The sequence below is a fragment of the Rana temporaria genome, chromosome 1, assembly GCF_905171775.1.
Source record: "Rana temporaria chromosome 1, aRanTem1.1, whole genome shotgun sequence".
NCBI classification, from domain to species: domain Eukaryota; kingdom Metazoa; phylum Chordata; class Amphibia; order Anura; family Ranidae; genus Rana; species Rana temporaria.
Window position 1 is genome coordinate 618,347,326 of NC_053489.1, and position 26,980 is coordinate 618,374,305.

The 26,980-nt window shown below is 41.4% G+C and overlaps 1 protein-coding gene across 6 annotated transcripts in view; it reads left to right on the forward strand.

Annotated features, from left to right (window-relative positions):
* Nucleotides 1-23,087, forward strand: part of FGFR3 (fibroblast growth factor receptor 3) — a 133,158-nt gene extending 110,071 nt beyond the window's left edge. For all 6 annotated transcript variants that reach the window (XM_040335278.1, XM_040335280.1, XM_040335281.1 and 3 more), the window contains exons 13-18: nucleotides 1,705-1,895; nucleotides 4,061-4,183; nucleotides 5,319-5,389; nucleotides 7,966-8,103; nucleotides 11,251-11,356; nucleotides 20,092-23,087. In XM_040335278.1, coding sequence (XP_040191212.1) covers nucleotides 1,705-1,895; nucleotides 4,061-4,183; nucleotides 5,319-5,389; nucleotides 7,966-8,103; nucleotides 11,251-11,356; nucleotides 20,092-20,256 — 794 coding nt within the window. In that variant the 3' untranslated portion in view covers nucleotides 20,257-23,087. The remainder of the gene's footprint in view (nucleotides 1-1,704; nucleotides 1,896-4,060; nucleotides 4,184-5,318; nucleotides 5,390-7,965; nucleotides 8,104-11,250; nucleotides 11,357-20,091) is intronic.
* Nucleotides 23,088-26,980: the final 3,893 nt, after the last annotated feature.

Sequence of the window (26,980 nt, forward strand, 5' to 3'; positions counted from 1 at the left end):
TTTTTTTACCTTTACAACCCCTTTAACAATGTCTTTCCAATAATTCCCATTAGGCCTGTTGACACTGCCCACCTAGTTTGACAAACTTTGAATGAAAAATTAAAAGGAGCCCAAACTTCGATTGAAAAATCAACTGACCCAGGTGATAGATTCCAGCCGAACAGTGAATGCATTTAATCAGATGCAGTAACTGTCCAGTTATTCAGACAGTCATGGGTGCCAACTGTCTCAATAAAATAGCTGGCAGGGAGGTTTATCCCTCCATGCTGTTTAGGATGGGTGGAGGAATCTATGCATGTATGGTTAGCCTTCATCTGTTTAATCTAAACAAAATGGTTGTTGAAATGTATACAGTAATGGGGCTGGAGCCAAGTCGAGCTGTAGTTATAGCAAACACTGTTATTTTGAAGCAGTTTTTATAACACTGGTTTAAAAACACATGATAACTGCATGTGTAATTTTGCGCCAGGAGAACAGAATCTGAGTATCTGTTTACACAAATCACTAGGTATGTTTGCTGTAAAAATTGAAGGTTTTGTTGTCTGAAAAAGTAGTTTAGTAAATTAGCTTCTCCCTTCATACGGCCTCTTCCTGTACTAAAAGCGAAGGCCATCTCCACTCATTAGAGGCACTCTGCTTAGCTTTTTCAATAAATGATGCGTAATAAAAGACATCCTGGGTTTTAAAAATAACACGGGTAATAAATTACCTTGTCTGAGGAGCAGCTGCTTCATGATGAGGCACAGACTACGGGAAAGATGTGGCAGAACGAGGTGTTTTCCTGCCAAGGCACAAATGATATACAAGTTAGAATAGTCCTATACAGAGAACCTAGCCATCCTCCTCCTAGCAAACCAAATACTAAGACCAACTCATAAACAAGGTGCTGAATGATTAGACTGGATGGGCAGGCATTCACAGTGTATCAGAATACTAGACTAGCTGGACGTATACTGAACGTAATAGACACATTTGAGGCAAAAAATTTAAAAATTACTGATCTGAAAAAAACTGTGCCTCACAACAGAACTCTGTGATAAAGTTCACCTACCGGCGAAGCACAGATAAAGTAGCCATCCTGTAGGCCTTGTTTCTATTCAGTCTACCAGTTCATGGAAACCATTGGATGGGGTTTAAATCGAAAAATGGTTGAAAGCCTTCTATAGTGCAGTGACACTCTGCCATCTCAAAGGCTGCTTGATCTGCATCAGATTTGGCCATTCATGGTAATGGCACAGCATTTTTTCCAAAACCACATTTAGATGGATGTCAAGTAGCAATATATCTGGAGATTAGTGAAAGATTGGATAATTTGAGAAGCATGTGGGACCTTACTTGTTTTTACACGCCCATACCTTTTCATCCTGGTCAATGTCTGCATATATTTGGCAGCTACAGAAATCAGGAGTGGTCCCTACATGGTACGATTAGGGTTTTTTAAGAAATTTTCAGCTTTCTTTGACAATAAATAGCCAGTGTGTAGGCACATTTAGCATATTTTTGAAGCAATGTAGCCACAACCAAGTAGCTAGTGAAATGAGAAAGGAATACCAAGAACACAAGCTGGGCATCCTTCATCTCTAATAATAATAATTAAACATTCATTCCAACATGATGGTCTCTGATTCTATAATAGAATGTTGAGTGAAATACTTGTCAACACCAATGTGTAACTCATAATCTGGTCCTTTTCTACACTGTTAGGTCCTCTATATGTCCTGGTTGAATACGCATCCAAGGGGAACCTCAGGGAATATTTAAGGATCCGACGCCCCCCTGGGATGGACTATTCTTTTGATACATGTAAAATCCCCACTGAACAGCTGACGTTCAAGGATTTGGTGTCCAGTGCGTACCAAGTTGCCCGGGGGATGGAATATCTGGCATCTCAGAAGGTAAGTTTCTGGTTTTGTTTTTACTTGATATCACCTTTTATATTTTACAGATCACTGAACTCCTGTAGTAGTTTGACCGTGTTTAATAATAGTTCTTTAGTTCCAAACATGTCATAATCCTGTGCAAATCAAACTGAGGATATCATGACAGATTAAAACGGCTAGTGAAAACAATTGATAGTTCCAAGGTCATAAGCTGCTGAAGTTATATGCAATATTCAAACTTTCTGGATTGTGGAAATTGTCTACAGTTAACAATGGCACATTGAATAATAAATAAGAACCTGTTGATAAAAAAAAAAGATTTCATTGTGTTCCCTTATATTAAAATGTTATACTACTTGTTTGTTTTGTATATAAGATATAAGTAAATCTGCCAGATCTCGTGCGTCTTGTGAGTTCTTAGCTTGGAGCTATGGAAAGTTTGGTGTATCTCACTAGCTGATAGACAGGTACCCATAATTCCCCGGTCCCTCTTTAGTAGAGATGAAAATGCACAGAAGTTCTCCGGTGTTTCACATGCTTGGCTGAGCTGTGTAAAAAAGACAGCAGTGTGGGATGTAAGCACTTCATTCTTTTAGAAAGCTCCCCTGATGAGCCCGTGATAAACAGGCCACAGCAATTGTCATATATTGCCAACATGGCAGCCCTCTCCAGGAATGATCACTGTAGAAGACATTAACAGGGAGGGGGTGGTATAGAGTGAAGCCTGAGCTGTTCTTCCATTGTCCTCATTCTATGTACCCAGCAGGGAGAAAATGAAAGATACAGGCATCCCTTTAGCTGACACACAGTCTGTGTGCCGAGGCAGCAGATGCTGTAGACAATTGTGCAAGTTGCCAAAGTGGATGATTTTTTTCCCCTTAATACATAAACATGTTTGCTGGTTGTAGCATTCCAAAATATTTTCCATCTTTTTTTTTTTTTTTGCTGAGGAATACTGTAAAAATTTTAACTGATGTAGTCTAAAATGTTTCGTAGATAACTGATAAAGCTGAAGCACCTCGTGGAGTCTGCAAGCATTGCTTCCCTTGTGTCCCTTTTGTTAGCACCTGGATTTTAATCCTAGGCTGTACATAAGGGCCAAGCTGAAGTTAAAGAGGAGCTCCAGTCTGTAAAAAATTAAGTCTTAACTACTGTAGCTGCTGACTTTTAATATAAGGACACTTGCCTGTCCAGGGATCCTGTGTTGGCACCTTGAGCAGATTTGTCAATCAGCTTTGGGTGTAGGCGCCGGCATTGTAAGTAAGGGAAACCGGCAGTGAAGGCTTGAGGCTTCGCAACTGGTTTCCTACTGCGCTCACAAGTCGTGCTGCACTTTCTGAATGGTCCCGCCATCTTCTGGGACCTGTGTTTGTTCCAGAAGGCAGAGGAGGGTCTGGAAATGTCTCAGATCGGCAATCTTACCCAGAAGTGGGAGCGGGTATCTGTCAAAACCAGGTACCCGCTCCCTCCAAAAAAGTGTTGAATGTGGCAGTGGAGGGGGATGGTGTGAACAAGCAAAGCTTCTTTTTCGGTGGAGTTCCGTCTCTAAATCCCCCTAGCCACATTAGCCAAAAGTGGCAGCAGGTAAACATGGGTAAATGCACAGATTAAATGCTTATAAGGGAGATATATTACCTTCCAGGGATTTATATTTCTGTCCAGCTGTCTGAGATTTACACTGTTCTGCAACACATCAGTCCATGGCAGAGGAGGGGGACCTGATTTTTCTCTTCTGCCATTTCACTTTCTTTTAAAGGTCTTGTCTGTGACTGGACAGTAATGCCCCAGTGAATAGTAATTAAATACCACATTCTCCTTGCCCTTCCTTTGCTTAAAACTATTGTACTGGTGCTGTGTATACTATATGATTAAGCAACAGTGAAATACCCGCTATAGCAGTACATGGAGGAAAATCTTTGCAGACTTTTTTTGGTTCTCAATATTTGCAAAAAGGGTGGTGCACTGACATCACTGCTTGTCGTCAAGAATTTTGTTATCACTCAGTACTAAGAACCCAACTATTTTATTTAAATGAATGAGAACCAGTTACATCAGGCATACATGAGCCACTTTAATTTCCTATGTTAAATAAAGGAAACAGTCATTGTTTTGCTGTAGAATTTCTTTGGAGGAGGATTTTTATACATTTCATATGGCGATTGTTTTGTTTTCTCTTGCAGTGTATTCACAGAGACCTGGCAGCCAGAAATGTACTAGTTACTGAAGACAGTGTGATGAAAATTGCTGACTTTGGGCTGGCCAGAGACATTCATAACATAGACTACTATAAGAAGACCACAAACGTAAGTGAATTTTTAGTAGCGCTGGCAAACATAATTTGTATGAACAAGGATTATGATTATTAATGTCATTATTCATCATTTAATGCTAAAACAACTATACATTGAAACTGGATATTGTATTTATAGGTGCCACTAAAAAATGCAGTTTCAGCTTACATTTACTATATAGCAGAGCTGGTGGTGGTCCACACATGATCTGCAATCCTAAAAACCAACATGCTGGTTGTACCCAAGTACAATCACCTTGCCCGTACATGGTTTGAATCTGGGCCGGTCCTTGCTGAACTTCAAATCTATGGCTGGCTTCAGTTCTAGACCACACCAGGAGATAAGATAACTGCATGTAAATGTCCAGCATGCATTGTTTGCAGGGGAAGTATATTTGTATAAAAGTCTGCCATAGATGATAGTATTTCCTTTTCTGCAACCACAGGTGGAGCTATTGTGTTCTCCCGTCCCTGCCGGGAGAACACAGTGATTATTGCTAGCGGCTATAATCAAATCCTGAAAATCGAACATGCTGGTTGTACCCAAGTTGATCAATGGATCAACTTGGGTACAGTTAGCTTGCCAATGCATGGTTTGAATCTCGGCCAGTCCCTACTGAACTGACCGAGATTCTAACCCTTAATGGCTGGTTTTATTCCATCCCAGACCACACCCGGTGAAGGTTGACTAAAGATAAAACACACCCATATGTGACCTCCTTGAAGCATCTCAAACTGATCTCAAATACATGTTCAACATGCCTACAAGTCAGTCGATACCAAAGCCAGTCAACACAGACCCTTACTCTGCAAGACCATTCTTGCTTTTTTTATTTTAGAAAAGCTGATCAGACATCATCCAAGCTTATGTTCATCACAGAAATGTTAACACACAAGTGATCCAGAAATGATTCATTATCCAGTCTGGTGTGATCACATAGATTTGCAAGTTTTACATGGTGCCCCCCCCCCCCTTCCCTTTGTAATGTGTTTATCCATAGCCATTCTCCTTGTCCATGATGCAGCATAAGTCCATTACACAACAGAGAAAGCTTGAGCTAAGGGATTATAGGAGAAGGTGGGATGGTGCCATTTTGGCTGCACAAATTGTGCTGACGGTTCGGTCCTTTTTGTCTTTCCAATTACAGGGTCGGCTGCCTGTGAAATGGATGGCTCCGGAAGCATTGTTTGACCGTGTCTACACTCACCAGAGCGATGTGTAAGCATTAGCTTAGCCCTTTATAAACAATGTACCAGTCTGGTCCTAGGCATATTCTAGACAGTACAAGGTCGTTGTTACAGAACAGACAGTGCATCAAAAACAGTGTGGGATTGGATGAAAACTCATCAGCAGGTTCTAATTGCCTTTGGTGCAGAAAACGCTTCTGTATTCTTTACATTTTCTGAAAGCGTAGACTAGCTCGTGTTCTCCCAACTAGTCAGCCTCCTTTGGCTATTTTCCGCTGCTGGCCTGAATTTGGTTGGTCTTTGAAAAGACGCACAGACAGTTCTCAACACATTGCCTTATCCTTAGAAACCTAAAGTCTGAGTGTGACAATACAAAATGCACTTCAGTAGTTAACTCCTTTGAAGCTAATTTATGAAGACCTGAGAAAGATTGGTTGAGTTGTACGTAAGCTGGGTCGTTGTTTAATTTTTAAAGCTTGCGTCATGGTATTTGATTGGTGAATTGTCTGTGTTTGTAGAATTTCCAAGTGATTTGTAGGATTTGGGGGTTGGTTACAGAACTGCCAGCTTTAGTAGTTTTCATGTCATCCAAATGCAACTGTTGAATGACCATGGCACACCAGTAATTTTATAGCTGCCTAGATAAGCATTGTAATCAGCTGCAACAGCAACTCTTTATCCAGCTACAAATTACCAGGTAAAATAAGCGGAGGGGTATGTAGATGCTACAAATTGCATACAGTTTGTAGAGTCAATGAAATGTGTACAAAAAGAACAAGAGTTAAAACTATTGCATATAAATGCTTCCCTCCCCCTGACAACCTTATCTTATATGATTAAGCCCATTGGGTGAAACATGTCAGAGGTGTGGTCCTGGGGGCAGGACCATGTGCGCATGCTGGCTGACTAAAGCCCAACTCTCCCTTGTGGTGAGTCTGCGTAAGTGTTAACAGCTTGTTTATTCTGGGGGGGGGGGGTACATTTTTCCTACCCAATCCTCCACTTCTCCAGACGACACAGCCCTCCCCTATGCTCGGGTGATGGCCTGTCCTTTCGGCATCATCACGTTTAATGCAGACCTTTCATCACTCTTGATGTCAGGACCTTAGAGCAATGGATCCTGGGGAAATGCTGCAGGAACGGGTCCAGCAACGTGGAGGACTTAAACGAGTCGTTAACTCTTGCATTGCAGGCACATCCCCACTGCAAGGGAGAATTTTCAGATTTCCCAGACAGCCAACATGCTTCAGCACACATTCCTGCCCCCAGGACCACCTCTCTGACATGTTTCACCTGATGGACTTAATTGTAAAGGATAAGGTGGTCAAGGGGGATCAAACAGAGTCGAGAATAGCTGCGGCCACAGTCAACCCGTCACTATAGTGAACGGGGCGCCAGCCGATGGGAGCCGCAACAGAAATCTGATTCCTGCCGCTACCATTGGCACCGGCCCTAATCACCAGTGTGAATGTAGCCTTACAGTTAGACTGGCAAATTGGAGATTCTGATGCCTTTTGTGGGTTACAGATCAAATGTAGAAATGACAGAAGATGAAAAAATGATGGGCCAGTATGAAGGAAAGTTACTCTTGCCACCTGCAACCAAATGATTGGCTAAAATGTTTGATTTTGGGGAAAATTCGAGTTTACATCTGTTAGGGCAACACCAACTTTTCTCTAGGCATTCCGGGATTGTGTAGACTGTAGAGGGTATCCTACTAAAGACTTTCAGTGATGCTAGGAACAATTTAATTGAGCTCACAATTTGAAAAATATAGTGTCATTCACATAGAGCAGTTTGCAGCAGTATATAGACAGGCCTTGTTGGAGTATAGGCAGTACTCCAACAAGGATTACAAAGTTGTCATCCAGCTGAGAAACATCACAGTTGTACAAAGCTCTCTGTGTTTCTGCATCAGAGAGAGAACAAAAATAATGGTTTTAACCCCAGCAACCATATTTTCTAACCAGTGCTGGAAAAATGACATCTGGTATCTGAATGGCCATTCTAGACAAACACGTTTCTTTTTCTTCTGCACAGTTTTCTGCTGTGATTTTATTATATATATAAGTAAAAAATGTCACATGTGTCTGCATTGCCATTGTTGTGAGCAGCTTGGTCAGCATAAAACTGTTATTGTGGTCTCGCCACTCCAGCCTCTGTAGAATGAAATATTCAGGAGCCGTCTTATCTCTAATTATTTTTCATTGACTCGCCTTTCGGTGGCTGTACTCGAAAGGTCGGTATCACTTTGCTCCATTCATGCCTCGAGGTGCTGTATTGCAGCGCGCCAGTTTGTGCATGAATAATTTGATTTGTTCCATTCAGAACTCTGTAGAAGTTTCAACAAAGAAGGACTGGCGGTAATGGATGAGCTGTCACTTGTCTGATTAAATGCTCGTTTCAGTGTTAGATGCCGAGTCCAGCTATTCCCCCCCCCCCCCTATTGGGGATCTATGAGTAACTAGTAAAATGGCCCAGGCAATTACTTTTATCAGCGTTAGGTATGCATGGCTGCACCTAAATAGGTTCAACCTTTCTTTGCAACAATAAGAGAGGGAGGAGTGACCTGTGTGAATATTAAAATCTTTACATTTTCATTTGCAGATGGTCGTTTGGAGTGCTTCTGTGGGAGACCTTTACATTAGGGGGCTCTCCGTACCCCGGGATCCCAGTAGAAGAATTATTTAAGCTTTTGAAAGAGGGTCATCGGATGGATAAGCCAGCCAATTGCACACATGAGCTGTAAGTTCACTGGACTATGATGAGTTTGTTAAAAATCCAGCCAATGTTTTGTTTTCTTTTGGATAGTGTGGGAAAGAGTTGAAGTATAGCTAAAAAAAATATATATATTTTTGGATAGTGGAAAGGGATTAGAACACCTGAAAATTTGTATTGCTGTCTGTGCCCCGATTGGGGAGATTCCCCTTTATTTTTCCTGTTTACCATTATCATTGAACATGAAAGCAAAAGAAAATGCCACATTTTGGGTTGTCCCCAGAAAAGTAATAGAGGGTAAATCATGTAATGGGGACACTAGTTCTGGTTATCTGGGGGGGGGGCGTTCCCAAGAAGTTCCCTAATTTTCTGGGCTTTCCTCTCACTTTTTTGTTTGGCTATGGGACAGGAAGTGATGGGAAATCTCCACAATGGGACACAAATGGCAAAAAAAAATACATTTCACATTTCTGTCTGGTTTTTATTACTGTCTGTGATCCTTTTGGGGAGATTTTGCCTCACTTCCTGTCCCTGTAACACCAGAACAATCAACGGATCAGGTGGTCGCAACGAAACAGAAAGGCGGAGGCAAAAATAAAAGAATTGTTAGATGTTCTATCACAACTCAACTAAAATGTGTGTGTCTGTGTGTTTTTGGTCTGTGTCACCATAGGGTGATTTCCAATCATTTTCTTTCCTGACAGGAAGTGAAGGTAAATCTCCCTGACAGAAGCTATAACCCTTTTCTTGCTCTAGTCAAGCAAAATACATTTTTTTTTTGCTGGAATTGTCATTTGGATGGACAGATCAGTCCATCCAAATGTATTTGTTTACTTATTACAGATACTTACTGTATATATCGCCATCAATTTACACAGTGCTTTACATATATATTGTACCTTTACATCAGTCCCTTCCTCAATCGGCTTACAATCTAAGGTCCCCAACTCATTCATACATACACATACAAGGGCCAAATTTAGACAGGAGCCAGTTAACCTATCAGCATGTCTTTGGAGTGTAGGAGGAAACTGGAGTACCCAGAGGAAACCCACGCAGGCACAGGGGAGAACATACAAACTCCAGGCAAGTAGCGCCATTGTTCTGCATCGAACTGGCGACTAGTGCTGCTAGGCTGAACTGCCTAGCAGTATATTTATTTCAGGCTTTGGTAGATGTTGGAGAGTAAAAAGCTTACATAGTTACCGTATTTATCGCGGTATAACGCGCTCTGGCGTATACCGCGCACCCCCAAAGTGGCCCCCAATCCTGAGGGAAAAAAAGATTTTTTGTTGTTTTGTACTTACAGTTTTGATGTCTTGCGCGACGTCCATCTGCGGCCTCGTCGGGTCCGGCGTCCATCTGCGGCCTCGTCGGGTCCGGCGTCCATCTGCGGCCTCGTCGGGTCCGGCGTCCTTCTGCGGCCTCGTCGGGTCCGGCGTCCTTCTGCGGCCTCGTCGGGCGTCCGTCTTCGGCGGGTCGGGCGTCCATCTTCGTCGGGTCGGGCGTCCATCTTCGGCGGGTCCGGTGTCCATCTTCGGCGGGTCCGGTGTCCTTCGGCGGCGTCCTCCCGCTCGTTTCCTGCCACGACTTTGAATACTGCGCCCGTATATAGCGAGCGCAGTACACTCGTGAATCTTCGGGCAGGCTCGGGCGCCTCTCGCACTGACGTCCTGTACGCTCAGGACGTCAGTACGAGAGGCGCCGAGACTGGCCGAAGATTCACGAGTGTACTGCGCTCGCTATATGCGGGCGCAGTATTCAAACTCATAGCGGGAAAGCGGGTATCGGCGTATATCGCGCACCCACGATTTTGCCCTGATTTTCAGGGCAAAATAGTGCGCGGTATACGCCGATAAATACGGTACTTTCCAGTTACTTCTATTTTTCGAGGACTCTGCTGAGATCTCTTTGCCAAGTTTCTGGGTCTGCACATCTGCTCTGTTTGTTATGAAGGGTTCCCACAATGCTTGTGCCGGGTTCCCAGGTCTGCACACCTGCTGTGCCCATTATGAAGGGCTCTTACTTTCCTTTTTTGAATTTTGTGATTGGTTTTCTATTATAAAGAATGAACACAAAAAGGTGGTGGCAGCAGAGATGGTAGGGAGAGCTCACAATTGGAGTATCCAAAGCATAAGAGAAAATGTGAATGTTAGCATAACTGTTTACATGCATACAACATAAAATATGTTCAGACACAGCTGTGTCCTATTTTTTATTTTCTGCTATTCGCATCAGAAGATTTATGCTGCTATGCACAGCTGTGCGAATGGACCCATAGACTGGTATACAGATGCATACAAAACTTTACACTGTACGCAGCATATTTTAAGTCAATGTAAATGATTTCTTAAAGGAGAAGTCCAGCCTGAGCTTTTTAGGCTGGGCATCTCCTATGGGTTTCAGTGGAGAGCGGTCTGAAGTCCGCTCTTTGCTGACATCAGTCGAGGCAGTGCGTCATCCCGTCTTCCAAGTCTGGATCCGCCACCTGCCTTGATTAATGGCAGTCTCAGTGAGCCACTGAGACTGCCGCTCCCCGCAACTCCACGGCTCGGCGCTCCAATGAGCGTGGAGAAGTAGAGCAGATGCGATGCTGGCTGACAGTCGGCATCGCTCTGCTCAGGGACTAGTGGGAACCGAGCTATCAGCGGTGTTCATGGCTCGGTTCTAAGTGCAGAGACGCCAGGGGACAGATGCAGCATCAGTCTGATGTTCCATCCACCAAGGTAAGTATGATTAGCAAAAAAACTTCTCTTCTAATGTACTTGCACCAGTCCAACTACTCAGTGCACATCTTAGAGTCGAGGTATCATCCAGTAGAGTCAAAACATTTTTTTGCTACAACTGGGAGAAAGACAAAAGTGATTGGATTTCCCGCAGGAAGTGTAATGCCTTGGGTTTACCAAAATATGTCAATTTAAAAGGTCAGTTCACTCTTCATGAGAAAAAAAAATGTATGTATAGCTAAATACTACAGACAACTTTGACCATACTGTCCCTTCAGTACTATGCAATTAGCCCTCGGAGCTGAAAGGCATCCTAGACAAATGCAGCATAGAAACATTTTGGGGTTGGCTGACATTTGTATCTAAAAAAACGGATGAGCAATCCATGTTTGTAGAATGGGCATAAGGAATATTAGACCTTGACCACTGACGGTTTTTGTTTTGGCAGGTATATGATAATGAGAGAGTGCTGGCATGCGGTACCATCACAAAGACCCACCTTCAAGCAGCTCGTTGAAGACCTTGACCGCACCCTTACTGTAACGTCTACTGATGTAAGTAATTGCTACTTTTGTGGACTTTTCAGAGTTTCATATTTAATTTAAAAAAAAAAAGAACTATAAGCTAAATGCCTGACAACTATTGTGGCATTGCTTGGGTGACACAACACCTGCTAACATTACACTGTAGAGTGGTAGGAACTATAACAGATGTTTGGATCAGAGGTAGAAAGTGAAAGGCCAGGCAGCCTCTGATCCATGATCTGGATGATACAGGAGGTAATTGTAAGAGGGCGAGGGGAAGATATTGCATAAGCTGGTCAGCTCCACAGCAGTTTTAACAAATTTCTTTCATTTCAAAGTCTGGCTTGCGTAATGTTTCTGATATCGGACGTGTAAATCTGATTATTCTGTCTACCTTTGAGGTATGAGATTTATGTCCATAGACATATCTGTTTTTGCCTCCTGGCTTGCCTAGAAGTGTAGTCTCCAAACTGCAGCCTACAGGCTAAATGCAGCCATTGGGCACCATTGCTCCCACTGACACCAGCATTGAGGCACAATTGCTCCCACTGACACCAGCATTGAGGCACAATTGCTCCCACTGACACCAGCATTGAGGCACCATTGCTCCCACTGACACCAGCATTGAGGCACCATTGCTCCCACTGACACCAGCATTGAGGCACCATTGCTCCCACTGACACCAGCATTGAGGCACCATTGCTCCCACTGACACCAGCATTGAGGCACCATTGGAGACCCCTGGTCTTAGACGATTTGTGACATTCCTATTCTGTGGTACCCTAACTGGACCTACTAACAAGTAGCCAGTAAAAGGTCATTTTCAGGAAGAGGGGGAAAAAAAACGGTGTACCGCCAGATATTTTAAAGAGAAAGTGTCCCACATTTTGGAGTAGCGGCACATTAGGGGTTAGAATAGCAGCAGTAGGAAATACTGAATTATGGGAGATATACTGTTGTCTGGTCCCGAGACATGGCTTGATGCCAGCACATTACACATGCTCCATTGACATCATACAGGCTGTCGGAGACGTGCCTTGTACACACGATTGGGTTTCTCGGTGGTCAAAAGACCGCCAGGAAAACTGAGAACCGGGTCTGTCAGTTTTCCTTGTGTACACACGGCCGGTTTTCCCGACAGGAAAATTGCCTCAGAGCTTTGGTCGGGAAAACCGGACGTGTTTATGCTCCAAAACAGTGTTTCACCATAGGAAAATTGCAAGGGGGGGGGGGGGGGGGACACTGCGATTTGCAAAGAGAAAAAAGAGAACGAGTTCTATTTTTTTTTTTTTTCCCCCCGCAGTTTTTCTTTCGGAAAAACTGCTGGGGAGCATACACACGGACAGTTTTCTCGACCAAAAGAAAACATGACAGTTTTCCCATCTGGAAAACTGGTCGTGTGTACAAGGCATCAGAGTTGTAGTTTAGAGCTGCAATTAACCCCACTGGACTCCATCCACATAGAGATATATCCTTTGAATATCTGAAGTGCGATATCTCTGATCTGCATTGTGTTTGTGACAACCTTATCAACAAAAGTGAATATGGGTATCATTCATAAAGTCAGCCTTTTTTTTTTTTTTTTTTTTTTTTTGGTGGCGATAGGTTTTAAATGTTCTCTACCCAGCTGCATCTTATATGCCTACCGTTTTAGTTTATCTCTTGAAAAAGGCACATATGATCACCTCTATAATACAGATAGCAAAATGGCCCTCATATGTTGCAGACATCAACTCAAGTCTGTGATCGCATAGTATGATGCCCGTGTACTCATCCTGGAATGGTGCCACAGGCAGGTTTACCATTGGGCAAAAGTGTGCAAGTGGCTAAAGGAAAGGGGCAGCTTCTCCTTGCTTAAATATTGGTGCACATCCCCCCCCCCCCCCATCATTACTAGAGATAGTTATATACTGTAAAGTTATGTATATATTAGCACAACATTCTAAGTATTGTAAGGTTCAGGAAATGCTCTGTTTTAAAGAAGTGACCTAACAGTGGGATGTAACTTAGGGAGCCAAAAATGAGATGCCTACAGGCTCCAGTGATGGAAACACTAGTCCCCATCTACGTGAAGAGGGTAGAATGAGAACTATTGAAGAATTATTGCACTTATCATCCTCACCTCAACGCCTGCACCAGCTGACTGCCATTATTCTCAGAATTAGAACAGTAAACAAGTTCAGAGTAATTAACTTGACATGCTAGATCCCAGAAAACTTGCATTGAGAAAATATGGAGACTTCCCATGCTGACCCCTCCTTTTGCAAATGCCATTCTCCTGAATGTCTTGCTGTTCCAATGGTTTCAGTACTTTGTCCTGTCCTATACCAAGTGTGCAGATCAGGAATTCTGATTCTTTAACCTGCTTGTTCTTGGACCTTCACCCAAATAAATCAAGACTTCTCTTACTACAGCTTTCCTTTATAAGTAAGCCATGTAAGGCAACCCTAAATGTAATATATATGTTTAATATATGCATATATATTTGTATCTGTAGAAAGAGGCGGTGACAATGGGCGCTTTTTGCTGCCTATGACAACAATAGTGTCAGTGTGCGAGTCTGACGCCCTTACCTACAGTCATGAACAACACACTACTGTACAGTCTGTGTACCGACATCTCCGCCAATTAGCCTTGCTCCGTTTCCACAGCATTACTCCCCTTTAAAAGAGAAACCTACAAGCCCCATTTGTCTGGTGGCGTGCTGCAGAACTCCGTGTTCAGATTCCCCAGACTCGGCTACACAAAGGCTCTCTGTGCTAGTGGCAGGGACACCTTGTTTTCTTACCCTTAATTGGAGCAATTTGTGTGAAACGAATGACGTGACTCTGAAATGTGCAATCTCCATTACTACCTCTGAGTGATTAGTGCCTATTGATCAGAGCTCTCTGCACTCTCTGGTGGAATCGCAGCAATTCCCTTATTCTTAGAAAATAAAGTTGCAATTCTGACATGAATGTATCACATTTGGCATTAAATTGGTCAAGTTTATGTGTGTGTTTGAATTTTTCGTTTTTTTTATTTCCCATCTCCAAGTAGTGAGATCATTCTGTTAAAGTTAGGCAGGTTTAACAAACATCAAACTATAGTTATGTAAAAAAGAAATTGAATTAACAAACGCATATCAATAGTTATGTTAAAAAAAAAAAAAAAAAATGGTTTAACAAACGCCAATCAAGAATTCCAAATTGAATGTGTTTGTAAACATAACGTTTTTTAGTTTTGCAGAAAAGGTTAGGTCCATACAGCCTGTGTTCATGCTAGGGAGACTCGCCTCTCTACTTGATGATCATTGTCTCCAAAACAGAAATCGAGAAAAAATTCAAAATTGTGCAGTTATCACCAGAGGAAGGTGTAAGACCCCTTTCACACTGAAGTGGTTTGCAGGCGATATTGCGCTTAAAATAGCGCCTGCAAACCGACCTTAAACAGTTGCTGCTTTTTCTCCGGTGTGAAAGGCCGGGGGCTTTCACACTGGAGCGGTGCGCTAGCAGGACAGGAAAAAAAGTCCTGCTAGCCGCATCTTTGGAGCAGTGAAGGAGCGGTGTGTATACTGCTCCTGCCCATTGAAATAAAAAAATTCAGTTTAGGCCGATACGTATTCTTCTACCTATTTTTGGTAAAAAAAATCGCAATAAGCGTTTATGGATTGGTTTGCGCAAAATTTATAGCGTTTACAAAATAGAGGATAGTTTTATTGCATTTTTATTAATTTTTTTTTTTTTTTTTACTACTATTGCCGGCGATCAGCGATTTTTTTCGTGACTGCGACATTATGGCGGACACTTCGGACAATTTTGACACCATTGTCATTTTCACAGCAAAAAATGCATTTAAATTGCATTGTTTATGTATTCTTGTTTCTCAGGTACACATTCTACATTATCAAGAATAGATATGGCTCTGGGAAACGATGTATGTTTACAAGCAGTGAGTAAAATATCCTACTACCCAAGAGGGATTTCTGACCATTCCCCTCTGGTGCTGTCACTGAACACAGGGAAAAAATGTCCCCCAAGTAATTGGAAAATAAGTCCTTTTCTGGCTAGAAGTGATAGGGAAGCCAGAAGAAATTAGCATCAAATTAAGGGAATTCCTGGACTTTAATGCAGGGACAGCATCAGAGGGAGTGGTGTGGGACGCCCTTAAGGCATTCCTTAGGGGTATATTGATCCAGCAGGTAGCTAAGATTAAGAGAAACTCAAGGGAATGGGAGGAGAAAATTAGGGAGGAGGTCTTAGAGGCTGAAAAGCAATATGTGGAAAACCCAACACCGTCTAAACAACAACTATGGCTGGAGAAGCAACAGGAATACAAGTTAGTGGTTAATAAGAAAGTTGAAAATAAGCGTCTATTTCAGGAGCAGAGCGCTTTTTCGGAAGGGGAAAGTGTGGGCCATACTTTGGCCCTCCTAGCGAAAACTAATATGGCACCCTCTAAAGTACCAGCAGTTAGGACGGTAGGGGGTGGGATTTCATTTGAAACATCTGTAATGGTGGACACGTTTGCAGCTTACTACAAAGATTTATACAGATCAAAAAAGGGGGAAGCTAAAGTACAGATGGAAGAATTCTTTAGAGGAATAGGAACCCCAGTTCTGTCAGAGGAAGATAGGAATGATATGGAATCCCCAATCACATTGTTGGAACTACAACAGGCAGTCAAAGGACTCTCCAATCAAAAGTCCCCAGGGCCAGACGGCCTGCCAGCGGAGATTTACAAACAATATGGTGAGGTGCTGCTCCCGGAATTACTAATAACGCTGAACTGGGCGATAGAAGGAGGAAGGTTACCCCCCTCAATGATGGAAGCAATTATTATAGTGCTCCAGAAGGAAGGGAAGGATCAACTAGATACATCATCTTATAGACCCATATCTCTGCTTTGTTCAGATGTAAAAATATTGTCTAAGGTATTGGCAACGAGAATAAATAAATATATTCAGAAATTAATACATCCAGACCAATCTGGATTTATTCCAAATCGGTCCACGAGTATAAACATAAGAAGGCTGTACCTAAACCTACAGACTCCGGTGGAGAATGAGGGAGATAGATCTATTCTATCATTGGATGCCACCAAGGCCTTTGATAGTCTGGAGTGGGACTATCTCTGGCATGCTCTGGAGAAGTTTGGGTTCGGTCCATCTTTTATTAAATGGATAAAGTTACTGTATAATTCCCCAAGGGCCAAAATAAAAATAAACAATGAAGTCTCACAGTCGTTTGAATTGGAAAGGGGTACGAGACAGGGGTGTCCATTGTCCCCCCTTCTCTTCGCCCTGGCAATTGAGCCTTTGGCGATTGCTATTAGAACAAGACAGGAAATACAGGGATTTCAGAGAGGATTAGAGGAGGAAAAAGTTGCACTTTATGCGGATGATATCCTTCTTTTTTTGGGCAACTCTACAACTTCCCTTAAAATGGCAGTTCAAACAGTAGAAGCGTTCGGTCGATTCTCGGGCCTAGTAATAAACTGGGAAAAGTCAACACTCTTATTAGTGGATCCGGTAAGCAATATTGACGGAATAGGAATTCCTCAATTAAAAATTGGGGAGAAGATGGAGTATCTAGGCATTGTGGTAACATGTAACCCAGAACAATTTATAAATAATAACTTAGTGCCACTTCTGGCTAAATTTAAACGCAAAGCGGAGATATGGGGACATTTGCCACTATCGGTGGCTGGCCGCAGCAATTTAATCAAAATGATATGGATGCCATAATTGCTCTATATACTCCATAACTCCCCAGTATGGATTGATAACCGATGGTTTAAAAAGATAGAGACCCTCTTTAGGACCCTAATTTGGAAAAAGGGGAAATCAAGGATCAGTCTCCGAGCGTTGCAATTACCAACAAATAGAGGAGGGCTAGCGGTCCCACACCCGTATAGTTACTTTCTGGCGGCTCAGCTGCAGCACCTGGGGGGGTGTAGTATAGAGGGGGGAGGAAACGCAAGCGGGAAAATGATATTAAGAGGATCTCCCCATAGATCTGTAATAGAGACCCTAGAGGCCAACTCCTTCTCGGTGAAAAATCCAACAGTAAAGATGGTGGTAAGAATATGGCAAGCAGCAAAACTAGCTTTGGGCTATAAAGGATTAACAGAATATTCCCCATTATGGGACAATAATAATCTAAAAGAAATTCTGGCCATGGGGAAATTAAAAGAATGGGATAAACGGGGGATAACCAGAGTGGTACAATTGTACACAGGTTGCATATTAAAACCCTTTTCAGAGTTAAGTAGGGAATATAATATCCCAAACTCCATGTTTTTCACTTATTTACAGGCTAGACATGCACTACAAGCCCAATTTAAATTACAGCCGATAAGCTGGCAAAAGCTCACGCATCTCCAAAGACTAATCAAGGTGGGGGTTCTGAAAGGTCTTATCTCGGAATTATATGAACAGATTAGCGATCAGTTAATAGGAAAAGAGAAGCTGAGCAGAAACAAACAGAGATGGGAGGAGGATATTGGACTTTTAACGAACGACCAATGGGATAGGATACTGGAACTAGGGACAAGGGTCTCATTAGCCCCGTCACAACGGGTCTCCCACTTATTCCTCCTACACCGGGTCTATTATACCCCAAAGAAACTATATGGATTCGGATGGAAGCAGGATGATAAATGTCCCAGATGTCAAAACACAGGGGACCTCATCCACATGATGTGGAAATGCCCAAAATTGCATAGATATTGGGTTAAAATTCTGGACACTATAAATGAAACTTTTAGTACAACTCTGGAACTTGAAGCTAGGGTCTGTCTATTAGGATGCATTGAGGATGGAATGGGGCAGAGGGACACATTAGAAGCAGTTATAAGATGCCTGTTTCAGGCGAGGAAACTAATAGCACTAAAATGGCAAGCACAAAATCCACCCACAGCAGAGGAATGGTTGAATGTAATGAATAGCACAATTGGGAAGGAAAGGGGAACATGGATTAGAAGGGGTAACCTCAAAAAATTTAATGCAATATGGGAGCACTGGTTACGTAAAATAGGCCGCTCACTTTAAATCAAGCAAAGATGGGTAAAAAAATAATATAAGGAAAAGAATGGAATTAAAAACGTGTATGCACTTTAAAAGTAAGATAGGAGGGAGGGAGGGAGGGGAGGGGCGGGAATGAGATGAATGGACATTTTTAATCTTTGTATGCACATAAAATGTACTAAGTATATATATAAAAAAAAAATGTACATGTAAATTTTTCTTGGCACTTGTATGGAAACAATAAAAAAAAGTATTGAAGTTAAAAAAAAAAAAAAATTGCATTGTTTATTGTGAAAATGACAGTTGCAGTTTGGGAGTTAACCACAGGGGGCGCTGTAGGAGTTAGTGTTCACTTAGTGTGTGTTTACAACTGTAGGGGGGTGTGGCTGTAGGACTGACATCGATCGAGTCTCCCTATAAAAGGGATCACTCGATCGATATGCCGCCACGGTGAATCACGGGGAAGTCGTGTTTACATACGGCTCTCCCCGTTCTTCAGCTCCGGGGAGCGATCGCGACGGAGCGGCTATAAACGAATAGTCGCGCCGTCGTCCCGGATCGCTCCCCGAGGGAATCCGCCCGCCGCATGCAGCGGAGGGGGTCCTGATCGGACCCCCCACCCGCTAGAAGGCAAGGACGTATATATCCGTGCCATTCTGTGGACGTAAATAGTCGTGCGGCGGACGTTAAGGGGTTAAAGCTATATATTTTGCATTATTTGTAATTTAATTTAATATTACATTTACCTATTTTTTTTCGTGATATTATTTCCCTGTATCCCTTGTGATAGCAATAAAGCATGAGAGGTCCTGTTTATGGAGACATCTGGGGTCTATAAGACCCCAAATCTCTGCTCTACTTTTGAAAGTATCAAACTAAAAAAAATAAAACCTTGATTTAAAAAAAAACATAAAATAGTTTACATCCACCCTAGAACGGAAGTGACATTATGACATCGCTCTAATCCTCCTAGATCAAGGGTCTCCAAACGATGGCCCTCCAGTTGTTCAGGAACTACAATTGCTTCTAAATACAATCCAGTGGCTAATCAGCCACTCAAATCACTTTTAGCTGAAAGAGAATTGCCAGCTGAAAGAAAAACGGTTATGACTGACAGCTTCACCTTGATAAACCACTTCAAACGCATAACATACATTTATATTAGAGGGTCTTGAAGTGGCTCTATAGCCAACGTTTTTCCTTCAAATCTTTTTTTTTTTATCTCCTCACTTCTGGAAACACAACAGTAAATGAGGCTATTTGCCATCTTAGAAAGTGCTCACTGAAACCATTGTACCATATGGAAGAGGTCCACTCTATTCCTCTTCTGGAGACCATCATGAAGAAGAATTTACCTTCACCGGCTGTAACAACAATGGTCCCCCGGACAAATATAAAGGGCAAATATCCCTAGCAGGGACACGGAAAACAATAAAAACTTAACCAATACACATTCTATCCTTAAATTCCTCAGGGCCCACTAACAGGCCAGGTTTGCAAGATAACTGAAATACATCACAGGTGATATAATTTGCTATTCAGTGATTGCAGTATTCTAGTCTGCATCTCCCCAAGGTAATACATCAAATCTGGCCTGTTAGTGGGCCCTGAGGACAGGGTTGATGACCACTGCTATAACTGTATAAGGTGTTTCAGTGTGTAAAGTGATGTACCGCCATCTCAAATCAATTTTATAGTATTTGTATTGCAATAATTAAAGCCACTGTTCTAACAGATTTTTTTTCCCCCTCTATTTAAGGAGTACCTTGACCTTTCTGTGCCATTTGAACAGTATTCACCAGTGTGCCAGGACAGTCACAGCACTTGTTCATCAGGAGATGATTCAGTCTTTGCACATGACATTCTTCCGGACGAGCCCTGTCTTCCCAAGCAGCAGCAATACAGTGGCATCATTAGAACATGACTTTCACCTGGACAGACACACAGGAAAGAAGGAATGTAGACTTGAGGCATACGGACAGGCCCGCCCAGTCGTGATACTTGCTGTACACTAAGTCAAGAAGCACTGTTTGGCCTGAAGGAACTGCCATGATACGGAGAAAGAGAGAAATTTATGGAAAAAAAATATATATATATATATTTGAGAAGGATGTTCACATTCGAGCACCCAGCGATGGGACCTCTAGTGATCTGCCAATGAGCAAACCAATCTGTGCCTGCAATATTAGGAGAAAATTGAATGTGTACAAATGTGCCATGCCTGTAAAGATTGTAAAATTTTTATGCAGTTGGATTTTTTTATTTTTTTTTGGAGTAGATCGGAAATGCAGCTCTGCTTGCAGGAAACTGAATGCTTGTCCTACACAGAGATGGAAATTGGTATGTCAGCCTATGAATTGTCACTTGTTACAGAACTACACAGCTCTTAGGTCCATGCAACTCTTTGGAGTCTTAACCGCTTTGGATATTTTACAGTATGCCCCAAAATTGCATACGTCTAACATGGTTAAGCGCAAAGCCCAGTGTGGTCCAAACCCCATAGCAACCAAATCCGTTTTCATGTAGCTCCTTTTTAACTATGCGTAAAAGACGGCAAACTTAAATTGGGGCAAATCAATTTTGGGGGGGGGGGGGGTGGATCATCCAATGTTTATTTTTATTTTTTTAAGTTCTATTTTTGTTACATTTTCTTTATTTTTATTTAATTTATTTAATAATTATTCTGCAGAGAACGTTTTCTAGATTATTATTTTCAGATTTAAATATTTACTTATTTTCTGTTAAATATCAATAGTTTCAGATACCTGAAAGCGGAGCATGCCATCTACTTCAAAACTTTTTTCTTTGTTTTTGTTATGCAAAATACGGTGTAAATAAGCATAAGTACATAATGTATATAAAATTGAATATTATATAAATATATATATATATGTATAAATATAAAAAAAAAATACTAATATACTCACAGCCATCTATTCAGAGAAAGATCTTATCTTACAGTTACACATTGCAGTCTAGGATAACACTGATCTAGTCATATATAAATTTATTTTCACAAAATTTTATTTTTAAAAAAATATTTGTTTACCCTGTATATTTGTAAAGTTATTTATAGACTTTATTAACCTCTTTGTTTTGATTTTTCTTACATAGTTATAGCTTTACTGTACACGTTTTACACTCACAGATTATATGTTTTAACTTATTAACAGTCCATACATTTTACTTTTTTTTTTTGTAAGGTTTACTTAGAAAATCCTGAAGTTGTAAAAAATGTATAGTTCTCCTCTAATTGGTTGCATCATATGGTTGTATGTATATATTTGCTGTTTGGCAGAAAAACACAGCACAAACTGGCACGGATACTATTTACAAGTTTTTCTTTAAAAAAAAAAAAAAGTACTCTAATTTATATTTATCAAATTTCTACCTTCATGTATCGTGAAAAACATGGCTACATCTTTATTGTTAAAGGAGGAGTGCTTACAGGCAATAAGAAGGTGACCAGGCAAAGTCTTGTGTGCTGTATGAGATACTCACATGATAATTTTGGAATATTTTTGCATCTCTCCAGTAAATTTACTATTTGGATTTAGGTTCTCATCTTTCTTGAGTAACCTCGAAAAGGTCATGAAGAAAATCCTCTGGCATCAACCTGTTGACAGTATTTATTTTGTTTATCCTGGACTGCATTAAGAAAACAGATTTTTACTATATTGCAATAAACAAAAGTCTCTAAATTAAGTATTAAAAGTATTTGTTTAAATATATTTTTTTTCACCTGTTTACCCACCTCTAATGTGAAGATTTTTGTCTTGCTTTTGTTTTATAAATAGCCAACACGTGCTTGATTTTTGCCCCTTTCTTGTAACATATAAAAGATTGCCGACACATTTATATATGAAATATTTCCAAATAATGTTTCTTCTTTTCCCCACATGTTGTGGTGTTTTTTTTTTTTTTTTTTTGTTTGTTTTTTTCCCCAATTCCCCTCCCTTTTTTTCCCCCATTTGGGTGCCAAAATGAATTTTCATAGTTTTATAGTGAGCACACTTTTGGAAGACTTGGCTACTTATATCACAACTGACTTTTTTTAATTATTAATTTATTATTGTTTATTATTATTTTTTTTTATTGCTGCTCATATATTGGAAAAAGTGTAGCAGGCACCATGGTTTGCCATCTTTCTCATTTTCCTTAAGTACATACTGAACACTCACGCACTGTAGAAGATTTGAAAACTCGTAAAATGTGTGAGTTTTCCGCCATACATATGGAAAATATTGTAAATCCTTTTTTTTTTTTTTTCTTTTTTTTTTATAAATTAAAGAGAGTGGTATTTTCTTACAAATGTCTGCTAATTATGTACATTCCAGTGCTTAATATTTCCCCCGGTAAGGTACAAAATTTGCGCATGGGTTGAAATCTCACTAGAAATTATATATATTATATATATAATTTATTGAGTTTTTACAAGATGTATCTGTTGTAGACATTGAATTAACGTTTTTTCTTATTGAACGCTTATATAGTTTTATAGCAAGAATGATCTTTAAGAGCTAAATCGAAGTTGACTTTTTCCTACATTTTTGTACTGCTGAATTCGCATTCCACAGGTTTTCATGTGGTAGTTGGGTTTTGTTAGGGAATGGTTTGGTTTGATTTCTTGACAATTGATGCCTGACCTGTGCTGCTGTAGAGGAGGTGGACACCAGATTAACTACCCTTCTGCTTTTGTTAATTTTTGCAAACATAACTTTTACCAAAACAATAAAGACAAAAATGACTTGTTAATGTGTTGGCATTATTATCTTACAATTTTTATTGCGCAATCGAGCACATTATTATATGTATCATAACATAAAATTACACTCACTGGCCACTTTGTTAGGTGCATCTTGCTAGTACTGTGTGGGACCCCCTTTTGCCTTCAGAACTGCCATAATTATTCATGCAGGGGCACCATCAGGGGGGTATACGCAATACACCTGTAAGGGGCTCGCCCCCCCCCCCATTTTTTCCCCGTCTGATCTCCCCCCCCCCCCCCACCTTTAGCAACTCGTGGCAGGGTATCTCCCATCCCCCCCTTTTTTTTTTTGTCTGACTTTAGCAACTCGCGGCAGGAGAGAGAAGAAAAGTCTGGACTTTGTTTTGTCAGCACCAACCCCCCCCCCCCCCCCCCCCCATCCTGCTTATCTTGCGGCAGGAGAGAGAAAAGAAGACATGACACTTTCGATACCACAACACCCCCCCCCCCCGCGCTTATATTGCAGCAGGAGAGAGGAGGCATCCCCCCCCCGGTTCTCTGCTCCAGGGGGACCCTGCCTAAAGCTGCGTAAGGGCCCCCAAAATTTTTGATGGCTGCCCTGTCTTCATGGCATAGATTCAACAAGGTCTGGGAAAATTCCTCAAACAATTTGGTCCATAGTGACATGATGGCATCACGCAGTTGCTGTAGATATGTTGTCTGCTCATCTACGATCCAAATTTCCTGTTTCACCACATCCCAAAGGTACTCCTATTGGATTGAGATATGGGGACTGTGGAGGCCATTGGAGTACAGTGAACTCATTGTCATGTTCAAAAAAACAATGGTGAGATGATTTGAGATTTGTGACATGGTGCATTATCCAGCTGGAAGGAGCCATCAGAAGATGGATACACTGTAGTCTTAAAGGGATGGATATGGTCAGCAACAATACTCATGTAGGCCGTGGCGTTTTAACGATACTCAATTGGTTCCCTCACACCATTACACCACCGTTGATACCGTTAACGGTATTACACCGTTTATACAAGGTAAGATGGATCCATGCTTTCATGTTTACATCAAATTCTGACCCTACCATCTGAATGTTGCCACTAAAATCAAGACTCTTCAGACCAGGCAACATTTTTCCAATCTTCTATTATCCAATTCTGGTGACCCTGTGTGAGTTGTAGCCTCAGTTTTCTGTTCTTAGCTGACAGGAGTGGCTTACGGTGTGGTCTTCTGCTGCTGTAGCACATCTGCTTTAAGGTTTGATATGTTGGGTTCAGACATGGTATTCTGCATACCTTGGTTGTAACGAGTAGTTATTTGAGTCTGCCCATTTTCCTCTGACATCAGCAAGACTTTTTTGTCCACACAACTCTGCTCACTGGATATTTTTTTGGACCATGCTCTGTAAACCCTAGAGATGGGGTGTGTGTGTGAAGATCCCAGTAGATCAGCAGTTTTTGAAATACTCAGACCAGCTTGTCTGGCACCAATAACATGCAACGTTAAAGGCTAAGTTTACCTTTTGTTCAACTTTTTTGTATTTATTTATTTTTCCAAAATTCTAGCTCCCCTATTTACTAATATGGCATTAATGTACTTATTTTGCAAAAATAAAACCGCTTTCCATTATTTCTACACCTGCGTACCTCACTCTCCATAGCGGTTTAAACACACTGCTTGATTACCTCTGCCTTACTTCCTGGACAGACTTTAGGTCATGACACAGGAAGGAGTTGACCAGCTGATCTCATTGCACCCTGCATCATCCACCCTCAGCTGCTCAACTCCTTCCTGTGTCATGACTTAAAGTCTGACCAGGAAGTAAGGCAGAAGTAATCGAGCAGTGTGTTTAAACAGCTATGAAGAGAGTGAGGTAACGTTGTGTAGAATTAATAGACAGCTGTTTTATTTAAAGTACATTAATGCTATCTTGGTATATAGGGATGCTGAAATTTTGGAAAAAATAAAAAGGTGAGCTTAGCCTTTAAATCCCCTTTTTCCATTCTGATGCTTGGTTTTTAACTTCAGCAAGTTGTCTTTACCACATCTAGATGCCAAAAATGCATAGAGTTGCTACCATGTGATTGGCTGATTAGCAATTTGTGTTACCAAGCAATTGAACAGGTGTACCTAATAAAGTGTCTAGTGCATGTAGCTGTATGTAATTGTTTCCGAATAGCTGGTAAAATGTATATGTTAGAAGAGGGAAGGTCTGCGCAGCCACACTCTAATCAAAACACCTTTAGACCCCATTCACACCTGAGCGACAAAACGCCGGACGCTTCTGTCGCTCGAGGGGAGAATTCCCATTGCTGTCTATGGAGATGGTTCACATCTCATAGATGCCGAACGCCTGTCGCCTGAAAAAAAGTCCCGGACCCTTTTTTTCAGGCGACATAGGCGTTTTCCCATTGACAGCAATGGGAAGACTTTGAGAGAAAAAAAAAAAACTGAAAGTTTTGTACTCGCGGCAAAATACACCGCTACACGCGATCGCGGCTGTCGCTCAGATGTGAATGCAGCCTTATTGTGCAAAATAACAAAAGTACAAACCACAGCAGGGTACAGCATAAAAAACTGACACATTTTACACTCAACAGTGCTTGGTCATAGCTATAACTAAGCACTGTTGAGAGTGTGAAATGCGTCATATTTTTATATCGTTGAATATGTGTTGTGCTTGAGTGGCTCAGAATTTATTGAAGCTATAAGCATAACATCCAGATAACAAGCATTTTCCAAAGGAGGTTAGCTGTTGCCGCTTAAAAGGTTGCTACCTTTTTTGGCTGATAATCTGTGGAAGTCTGTGCCCCATTTATCTCCCAGAGAGAGCTGTTCTACAAGAACCTATGGTTAAATTCAATTCTTTAGGACTGAAACACACCTTTTCAACAGTTTGTGCTACGGTAACCTGCATGTTTGTGGAAACACATGTTGCATGTTCTAGCCCCTTGCAGTGCCATTCATTTTGTAATGCACATGTTGTAGAAAACTACAATGCACAATAAAGCAATACCTTGCATTGAGGTGCACTGTGTTGGAGCCCAGTCAATATTTTTGGCCTGTCTTAACACAGCATGCATTGGCGCAATAAAATAATAATAATAATAATATATTAATAATAATAATGACAGTATTTTCAGCAGGACTGGGTGACAAACTAATGTTCCAGCAGCTCTATCCTATCTTCTCTTTATTCCTGTTTTTATAATTAGCCTTTTGCATGGAACATATTCTCCCTGTGCTTGAGTAGGTTTCCTCTAAGTATTCCAGTCTTCTCCCACACTTCAAAAACATGCTGCTGGGCAATTGGGTCCTGTCCAAACTGACCCTAGTATAGGTGTGTATGTATGTGTTCACAGCGTCTCCCCGCAGGGATGTAGTCCCAAGTGAGGGGGCGAGCATGCTGACTTACCCCCAACCAGAACGTCTCGGATGAGGAGGAACAGGAAGTGAGAAATTCAGACAAAGAAAAAAAAGGAAAGGAAAGGAAATCGAATGAAAAGGTAAGTGAGCAAAACAATGCACTAGCTTAAAGGAACCTATTTAGAAAATAAAAGACAAACCTTTACAACCGCTTTAAGCTGTCTTTAGATGAATTGAAATTAGGCAGGTTCAGCAGGGACAATCCAGATTTTAATCCATGTATGGCCATTCCCATTTTAAGCCAGTGGTCGCCAAACTGCAGCCCTGTTTATCTGGCACTATTCTTCCTACTGACACGAGGCACTAACCCTCCTACTGACACCAATGATGGGGAACTATTTCTCCTACTGACATCAACGATGAGGCATCATTCCTCCCACTGACCCCAAAAATGGGGCATAATTCCTCCCACTGACATTATTCTTCATGTTGATCTAAATGATGGAACCCTATTCCTCCCACTGATACAAATGATAGGGCATGATTCCAAAACAGTTTA